Consider the following 9,482-nt stretch of genomic DNA (forward strand, 5'->3'; position numbering starts at 1 on the left):
AATAAAGTACTTGGATTATATTCACAGTTACATGATGTCTGCATGTCATACTGTAAATTCAAATAGATCACCAATATAATGACAACAGTCAAAGTAAAATTATAAATTAACTTTAAATTTAAAAAATAAAACTGATGAACGGATGTTCATGTTTTGGAATTTTTTTTGTTTTATGGCTGAAATAAATAATTTTTCTCCGAGTCTTTCCTCAATAAAACAGGGAGATGAAAAAGTCACAGCAGTAGTTTTGAGCACTTTTGTCCTAGTAGGCTTGCCTTAGTTTAATGTTTGTATGTCGCTACGTTTCTTGCAGGCATGTAATGTTGCTGTAGCCCTCATATTTTATCTATATCAAATACTGCGTGTTCCGCTGTGTTTTAACAAAATGTATTTCTGCCACTGCTCACAGGTAATTTACTCGGAGGGAACAGCTAAATGAAATATCCGCACTGAACTGCTTCATAGCTAACTAGCTAACAGCTAAGTAACTAGGGCAAATGCAGTTGCCACTGAGCCAATAAAAACAGTTCAGCGTCCACAAAATGAACAAAACTGTGAGTGTGATTGGTTCTCCGTTAACTAAATGCTCGTGATGGCTTATTGTAATAGCCACAGCTTACTGTACTTTTGAATATGTACACCATACGAGACTCAAAGCGTGTGTTGCAGAGTTAAAGTTCCCTCTACCCTGGCAGTGGACTTTTGGTGAAAATATGATGGGTCTGTTGTCTACTTTTATCGTAGCCGTTGTTCTCCTTACATTTGTTTTGTCAAGTTGTTTGTACATGGAGCACTTATCTGACCATGAAACCAGATTGGTTAGAGGGGAAAATGGGAACATAACACGTGGAAGGTTTGTTAATAATAATCCAGCCAAACCACAGAACAACTCATTGGAGTCAAGGGGAATCCACCCTGAAAGCTCCCAAGAGACAGATATTTACAGGGGTAATAAATGCACCATGCCCCCAGAGAGTCGGTTTGACTGTGCCAGGGACAGAGTTCTCAGCGAGAGAGAGTGTAAGGAGAGGGGATGCTGCTATGCCCCTCTGCCTGACTCTGCAGGACCACCTTGGTGCTTCTACCCCAGTTTGTACCCTGGCTATAAAATGGGTCCCTTCACTCCCACCACGAGAGGCCAGGCTGCCACCCTGACTCGTGCCAACCCCTCCTACCTCCCCAGAGACATCTCCACTCTAAGCCTGGAAGTCACTGAGGAGACTGCAGGCTGTTTGCACCTCACTGTGAGTAAAACAGCCATGAAATGGCTCAACAGAACCCAGAAATATTCTGGTGTACAGATGATCAAAACTGGAATAGTTATTTAATTTTGATTTGTTTACATTTGTTACCTTTGTCTCAAAGACATAATCGACTATTTAATTAGTATTTACTCTTTACTTATTTAACTTTATTTACTCCAGTAGTATTCAATAATGTTTTCTTTTTTTCAAATGTCTAAGAACAAGAGATCACACCCTCTATATTCATTCATTAGGATGTGATGTTACAAAACTGAGCTGACTTATGTTTTCCCTCAAGTTGAAGGACCCATCATCTCAGCGATATGAAGTCAAGCTCCCAGCTGGTGTTCCTCTGAGCAGAGCGGCTACCCATGATGCCCTCTACACCACTGAGTACCAGCCTGACCCATTTGGTTTCATAGTGAGACGTAAATCCAATGGAAAGGTGATGTAAGTCTATCTATCTATTTATCTATCTATCTATCTATCTATCTATCAGTTTTCACCTATATTAGATGCATCTTACAGATGGTATCATAGTAACATCTGTACAGCCCTACCTGTGTACTCATTCTCAGTCAGCTTCTGCCTGTTTCTACTGTTTTAGTCTTACTTTCTACTTTCTGTGCCTGTGATTTGTAACATTTGCAACATGGAAACAGATGTATTGTTTTGTAAAGTTTTGTGTGGTACTGCTGATGTACTTGAACACTGTACCTAGTACCCTGCACTTTCATTGATTCCTTGAAACGTTTTTTGAAGTTTTTATTTTATTTTCCTAAATTTGTGTATTTTATTTTGCTATTCCTGCACATATAGTATTATTTGACCATTACGAAGTGCATGTTTGTTTATTCTCTCTGTCCTGCCTGTTCAGTATGAACACCACTGTGGCTCCTTTGCTGTTTGCTGACCAGTACCTGCAGCTGTCCACCACACTGGCCTCCTCCCTTGTGTCTGGCCTTGGGGAGCATTACACGTCCCTCCTCCTGGACCTCAACTGGACTTCTCTAACTCTCTGGAACAGAGACATGGCGCCTCATGTGAGTCTACTGCAGTGGTTCTCAACCAGAGGGCCAGAACCCTTCAAGCAGTGACAAAAAAAACATATTCTTGCAGCACAAATAGTAAATTTTTAGTAAACCAGTGTTGGTGAAATACAGGAAAGTTTAACCTCCTCTGGTCACTAACCCCTAAATAAAACAAAATTTTAATGAAATCTGAGAAGGCAATATGATATATTGCTTGATCTGCTCACACGACTGAAAGACATACAAGAAGCTGTAAGTTGTTGCTTCACTTTAGAGGGTCATAAACCAAGAAGATTAGGAACATCAGCTGTAAGTGATGTCCTTAATGTAAAATTGAATCACTTGCTGCTTTTAATTCAGAACACATAAGAACATCCCAAAATATTTGGACTTTTAAATCAAGCTCTCTCTCTCTCTCTCACCTCTTTCCTGTTGTGCGTTCCAGTTGTAAATGTTGATGCTGTGTTTCTCTGCAGGCTGATGCTAACCTCTATGGCTCCCACCCATTCTACATAGTACAGGAGGAGGATGGCTTGGCGCATGGAGTTTTCCTTCTCAACAGCAATGCAATTGGTACTGAGCTGTTTGTTCTGTAAGACACGTACTGCAGCCATTTTTCTTGTTCACTTTCCATACGAAGAACATTAATTTTTCTAGCATATGAAGATGCTAATTGTTGCTAAATGTCTTCCTTAACATCTCTATAGAGGTGATCTTGCAGCCAACCCCTGCACTCACCTGGGTGTCCACCGGAGGAGTCCTGGATCTGTATATTTTCTTGGGTCCTGATCCTCAGAGTGTTACACGACAGTACCTCCAGGTTATCGGTATGTATTTTACGTGTTTTCCAAATAGCAACAATAGGCATATATACATACCAAAAGAGAATTATAGAGTTTTTAAGTAGAAAACATGTAAAAGCATGTCAATATGTGTATATTTAAAGGAGCCCAGAGGCAGCCAGGAAAAGATGGAATGTGTTTATGTGTTTCGATGTTGTCATTTACATATCCGCCAGGCTATCCCATGATGCCTCCCTATTGGTCACTGGGCTTTCATCTGTGTCGCTGGGGTTACACGACCACTAATACGACCCGCAGGGTTGCACAACGCATGCACAATGCCAACTTTCCACTGGTAAATGACATATATGTGGATTTATAGTGAAATTTGTGCCAGAATCAGAGAAGGGTTTTGTGAATTCCACACTCTTCAACATGGAAAAATATGTTGTAACAGTCACCGATAATCACATCATTTTTTATGCATTTGGACTCTTTATAGAATAACTTTGAAGCTAAGATTATTTTTTACTTTTTTCACCATCAGGACGTGCAGTGGAATGATCTGGATTATGCAAATAAGCGCAGGATTTTCACTTTTGACCCCTGGCGTTTTGGGGACCTCCCAGAGATGGTGGAGCAGTTCCATGCGAGAGGCATGAAGTACATCCTTATTCTGGTGTGACAAATTTGAGTTTAAAAGACCTCACAAACTGATGACTCAGATTTATTTATCAGTTTTCATTAAGATTATTAAAGATTTTTATTCTAAATATTTTAATTCAAAGAAATAAAACATACAAACACATATACATAATACATCAATTATATTACTGAAAGTAAGAAATCATTAACAATATGTCTCCAGTAGATGGCAGCAAAGTGTTCTTAACTTGTGAGTGAGTCATGCTGTCCTGGTTTCTGCCTCAGGACCCGGGGATCAGCAGCACCAGCCGTCCTGGAACTTACCCTCCCTTTGATGATGGACTGAAACGAGACGTCTTCATTAAAAATGCCACAGGACACATCCTGATAGGGAAGGTTAGACATTTTTTTCCAGTAATGTATGCTTTTCTGTCCCATTGGGAGGTGTGTACAGTATGTGTTTATCCCATAACCTCGAGGTTGTTGTCATGCACATTCCCATATTGTGTCTAGGTTTGGCCTGGCCCAACAGCCTTCCCTGACTTCACCAACCCAGAGACCAGACAGTGGTGGGAAGACTGGATCAGAGATTTCCATTCTAAAGTACCTGTGGATGGACTTTGGATTGTGAGTATGTACAGACACACGGACACACCTTATGTAGCCACCAATATGATTAAGACATCATATCAGGTATGTGTGAAATCTAAAGGACAGGTTTTTGGTTCTGAAATGTACTTTGTGGTTGTCTGTTTAGTTTCCATTGCACCTTAAAATCACAAAAAGAATATCTTATCCGTTGTTGTTTGTCTCCCCTGCTCCACCCAGGATATGAATGAACCAGCCAGTTTTGTCCAGGGCTCAGTGGAGGGCTGTCCTGACAGTGATCTTGAGAACCCGCCCTACACACCCAGTAAGTGCACAGAATCAGTCACAAGTTTTTAGCATTTAAAGTAGTACAAACACTACTAGTTTTACATTTATTGTCATATTGTCATATACATTTATTGTAATCATATATCAGAGTAGATATAGATATGGATGTTGTAAAAGACACCATGTATATGACTATAGATAAATCACTGATCTGTTCACTGCTTCACACAATATGTTGCATCAATTTCAAATGTAGACTTTACAGACTACATTATAGTTTGTGTCTACATTATAGTTTGTGTCTCTGACTGTCATACAAACAGGGGTGGTTGGAGGCCAGTTGAACTCAGGAACTCTGTGTATGTCCGCTCAACAGAAGCTGTCCACTCACTACAACCTGCACAATATGTATGGACTGACAGAAGCTTATGCCACTTACAGGTTAGACCATGTGCAGATTAGATGCAGTTTACAGAGATGGTTTTGCAGGGGATGAATCATTTCACTGTGAGTAGCAGAAAAAACAGCTATTTTATATAAGTCAGCTCTGGAGGACAGTAATAACACACCATGGTGAAAAAATTCTTTTGACATCAGTTGACAGATAAGTCATAAATGTTTTTACTACCTAGCCATATAATCTATTTAAGTGGGTCAACATGAGCAAAAGATAGTGTAAGTAGTGCTATAGCTCATTAAAATTTAAGCAGTTCTTGCATTGCCAGCATATTTTAATATAGTAGAAAACAATAGAAGGACAGGCTTTCTTTGCTCATTGTGACACCACAGTATATACTGATGTTGTTGTTCTTTGTCTTCTGTGTACTGTATTCATTCTGGGTTTGGTTGCCAATCTTAGAGCTCTCACGACGGTACGAGCGAAGAGACCCTTTGTCCTGTCTCGCTCCTCTTACCCCGGCATCGGACGCTTCTCTGGAGTGTGGACAGGTGATGTCAGGAGTGACTGGGAGCAGCTTCGATACTCCATCCCTGGTGAGGAGATGTAGTTTCTGTGTGTGCAAAGTCCACTGCCTGAAACGGAATAATACTGTCTTGGTTCACTGCATGTGGTCAGAGGGGGATCAGCTCTGGGATGTAGCCTTTTTGGTTATTTTCTTTTGCAATGGACTTGCATGTGGTTGAATAAAAGATTCAGCCAAACCATCAGAAATGTCATCTTTTTTGAAGTGAGCACTGGTCATTTGATAGATTTGGACTGACCTTTTGCACCTGTGCCCCCCACCACATGCACACACGCACACACACAGCGGTTCTGCAGTTCAGCCTGTTCGGGGTGCCTCTGGTGGGGGCGGACATCTGTGGCTTTGGAGGAAACACCACTGAGGAGCTGTGTGTACGATGGATGCAGCTTGGTGCCTTCTACCCGTTTATGAGGAACCACAACGACAAGCCCAATGCTGTGAGACAGAAACTGTCTTTGCATGTTTTCCTGTGTGTGCGTTTGTATCTGTTGGCGAACTTCTGTGTCTCGTTGAGTTAATTCAAATACATTTACTGAATGTGCTGTAGCAGAATCAGTCGGGAGGTTTTATGATGATGTGTCCTGCATGTTTCCTCCAATGTGTCGAGAGCAAGTCCCTCTGTTTCATGTATTATGAATAGCGGTAACTCTACCTCTTCTCATTGTCTGTGTGTTTTTGTGTCTCTGTGTCCCTCAGCCTCAGGAGCCCTATGTATTTGGGCAGAGGGCTCAGGCAGCCATGCAGAGCGCAGTGAACCTTCGTTACTCCCTTCTCCCGTTCCTCTACACACTCTTTCATCGTGCACACACCTCTGCTGACACTGTAGCCAGGCCTCTCTTCATGGAGTATGTGTCTTCTTCTTATCTTTTCTGCTTTCCTTAATTCTCTCCTGTTCTCTATTGTCCCACATAAACAAATATAATGAAGGGTATATTGGTGTATCCTGTGTATTCGTCCCTTTTAGGTTTCCCTCTGACCCTAATTGCCAAACCATAGACCAGCAGTTCCTGTGGGGGAGTTCACTTCTCATTAGCCCAGTTTTAGAGCAAGGGGCAGTGGAGCTGGCTGCCTACCTACCCCCCGGCACTTGGTACAGTCTGCACAATGTGAGTCTCTCAATGCCATTCAACTTTCTGTGTCTCATTATACAACTGGCATATACAGTATGAGCCTTAAGCCATAGGTTCCCCACAAAGGTTCAGTCAATTTTTGGTCACCATAATTGTGCTGTCCCGTGGTAACACATGACATTCACCAGTTTCTCCCGTGGGGTCCTGTCTGTTGTGTTTTGCTCTCTAGGGCCAACCATTCTACAGCAAGGGTCAGTACCTGCTCCTGCCAGCCCCTCTGGACACCATCAACATCCATGTGAGGGAGGGACACATTATCCCTCAGCAGGTGGGTGTCTGCTCTGGAAAAAGAAAAACCCCAAAATGCAGCATTTTTGTTTCATTTTTGGTTCAGTAGGAGACAAAATGTAGTAGATGAATTATTGATGAAGTATTTGAGGATGGGGAAAAGGCAACAATACATAACTAATACAGGTGAAACGAGTACTTAGAATTCCTACTCACAATTTCTACTTCTAATTAGCAGAATCCTGCTTGAGGCCAGTGTAAAATAAACAAGCAGTGCAGACTAATAACTGTTACTGTTAATTCAGATATTGATAGTTTATTATAATCAGTACAGTATGTCAGTTCATGCTGTCAGGCTTAATACAGTTCCCCGCCAGAAGACTGAAATTGCTGGTTAATATCTAGCTGCTCAACAGTCTGTTCATGAATTATTTTTGCCAAGTGGAAGAAAATCAAAAAACATTTGTATTTTTGCAAACATAATTGTTACTTCTTTATTCAAGCACTAATCCTAACTTTCAGTAAAATGGCTGTGGCTTGACTGCGTGTAATTGAATGTTGTTTCAGGTCGTGTTGACCTCAAACTATCATGACATCCTGACTGATGTCCTAAAGTGAAAAACCAGCTGAAATACTCAGGAGGGAAGACTGTATCCTGTGACATTTCATCATGTTTTCTTTGATCTGCCTTTTCTTGTGCAGGAGCCTGCTTTGACAACCACAGCCTCACGCAGAAACGCTTTCTCCCTGACGGTGGCACTGTCAGCGGTCGGCTGGGCCTGGGGCGACTTGTTCTGGGATGATGGGGACAGTCTTGACACCTACGAACTGGGAAATTACTGTTACATCACCTTCATTGCTGGACAGGTAGGGCTGAGACGAGTGATGTGTATTTGCAAATGAAAAGCTGATAAGCGATGATTTGAATTTTACTACTGTGCTACTTGTGTCAAAAGTCTGTTTACGAACCTTTTGACTCTACTTCCACGTCAGTCTCAGATTGTGAGTGATCCTCTGAGGCTGAACGGGGCCCTGGATGGTCTGGTGCTGGGAGGGTTGCGGGTGTTTGGGGTGCCCTCTCCACCCCGTTATGTATTGGCCAATGGGGATAAAGTCAGGGATTTCACGTACCGCAGCGACACCAAGGTGAGTTCAGTGTAACCCAGCACTGCTTTCCTGTATAATGATTTCACTCTGCAGGTGAGGATCAATATCTGTGTGTTTACCTTGTCTTTCCTCACATGTTATATATATTTTCAGTATCCTCCTCTACTATATCAGATCTTTTTGCCTGAAAATCCAGCCCAGCCATTCTACCAGCCTGAGGTGGTTCATCTGTCTGCCTCTTTCCACAGGTTTTGACAGTGACCAGTCTGGCCTTGCCCATGTCAAAGGTGTTTACGGTCCAGTGGGCTCTCTGATGCTCTGAACACCGTTACCTATGAGCCCTCAGGAGCCTTAGCATTCTGCACAGCTGCTGAAAATACCAGCTGCATTTTTATGCACTGACACCTGCTGATTTCCTTGAGCTGTCTCAACCACTAACAGAGCTGAGTATGCTCACTACATTTGCTCTGTCTCATTTTCTGAATTAGCAGCTTTTGTATGCAGGTATTTAAAAATATGATCATTTCAAACCACGGGTGCCATCACCTTCATTTGAAGGCAATTTTTGCTGCTAACTGCTTCACTGAATTAAGACAGTTTAATGCCTTATGATTGTATATAGTTTTTTATAACTATTTATAGTCCTTTGTATTGTATATGTTTGTATGTCTTTGTTTCTAAAGAGCATTGCCAATAGAAACAGTGAAAACACATCATTGTGTCTGCGTTTACAGTGCAATTGAGTGTCTATCAGATAGTTTTAATTTGCCCATTGTTCACAATGACTCTTGTTGACGTTGCATATGTTGTTTCATGCTCTCTTCATTAATTTTACCCTGAGATTGGATTCCTCACATCAGTTTATGTCATTTCGTTTTATCAACATAATAGTTTGACACAGTTAATGTGCTGTCAGGCAACAAACTGTGCTAAAGTAGTTTTGATTCATCATGCAGTCTTGTGTGGATGACTACTGTATAGCATTTGTATGTACCACCACTTGTGTAAATATATACTTTAAATTATTTGTTTTACTTTTAATAGGAAAATAGCTTATTTCTACCTCCAAATCAGGCAAACAATTTAAAACTGAGTGAAAACACAAGATTTTAAAAATATAACTTGAATGTTATTATTTATTGTTTATTATTTTACTGATGGGGGAAATATTTACTGCCTTGACTAAAACATGTTTTAAACAGAGAGGTAAAGCCTTCAGCAGCCGTGACGAGATGCTCTGACTCCAGCTCTGGTCCTGATGATGAACCAACTGCATTCAAGCTTTTGCCAGTGACCTTAAAAACGTCACTTATGATGAAAAAAGGTCAGATTTTTTATGGTAGGCTGGGTCGGATGGTGACTTTGGTTCACGTAAAAAAATCTATTTGTTTGTATTTCAGTGTGTTGTCATGCTCTGATTTCCTCCGTGTTTGCTATCCGAGATCTAAAATTCCCG

General features: G+C 41.2%; 1 protein-coding gene across 1 annotated transcript; it reads left to right on the forward strand.

Moving 5' to 3' along the window:
* The first annotated feature begins 380 nt into the window (after nt 1–380).
* Nucleotides 381–8,739, forward strand: gaa (alpha glucosidase). The gene is made up of 19 exons (XM_018670974.2): nt 381–1,244; nt 1,543–1,694; nt 2,122–2,287; nt 2,752–2,848; nt 2,983–3,102; nt 3,294–3,412; nt 3,605–3,736; nt 3,988–4,098; nt 4,216–4,329; nt 4,531–4,615; nt 4,902–5,019; nt 5,438–5,571; nt 5,847–5,998; nt 6,258–6,406; nt 6,526–6,667; nt 6,861–6,959; nt 7,622–7,786; nt 7,913–8,065; nt 8,275–8,739. Exons 1-19 carry the CDS (start codon nt 714–716, stop codon nt 8,338–8,340), a joined length of 2,805 nt encoding a protein of 934 aa, XP_018526490.1. The 5' UTR covers nt 381–713; the 3' UTR covers nt 8,341–8,739.
* Nucleotides 8,740–9,482: the final 743 nt, after the last annotated feature.

Source organism: Lates calcarifer, linkage group LG11 (assembly GCF_001640805.2).
Source record: "Lates calcarifer isolate ASB-BC8 linkage group LG11, TLL_Latcal_v3, whole genome shotgun sequence".
Lineage (NCBI taxonomy): Eukaryota > Metazoa > Chordata > Actinopteri > Centropomidae > Lates > Lates calcarifer.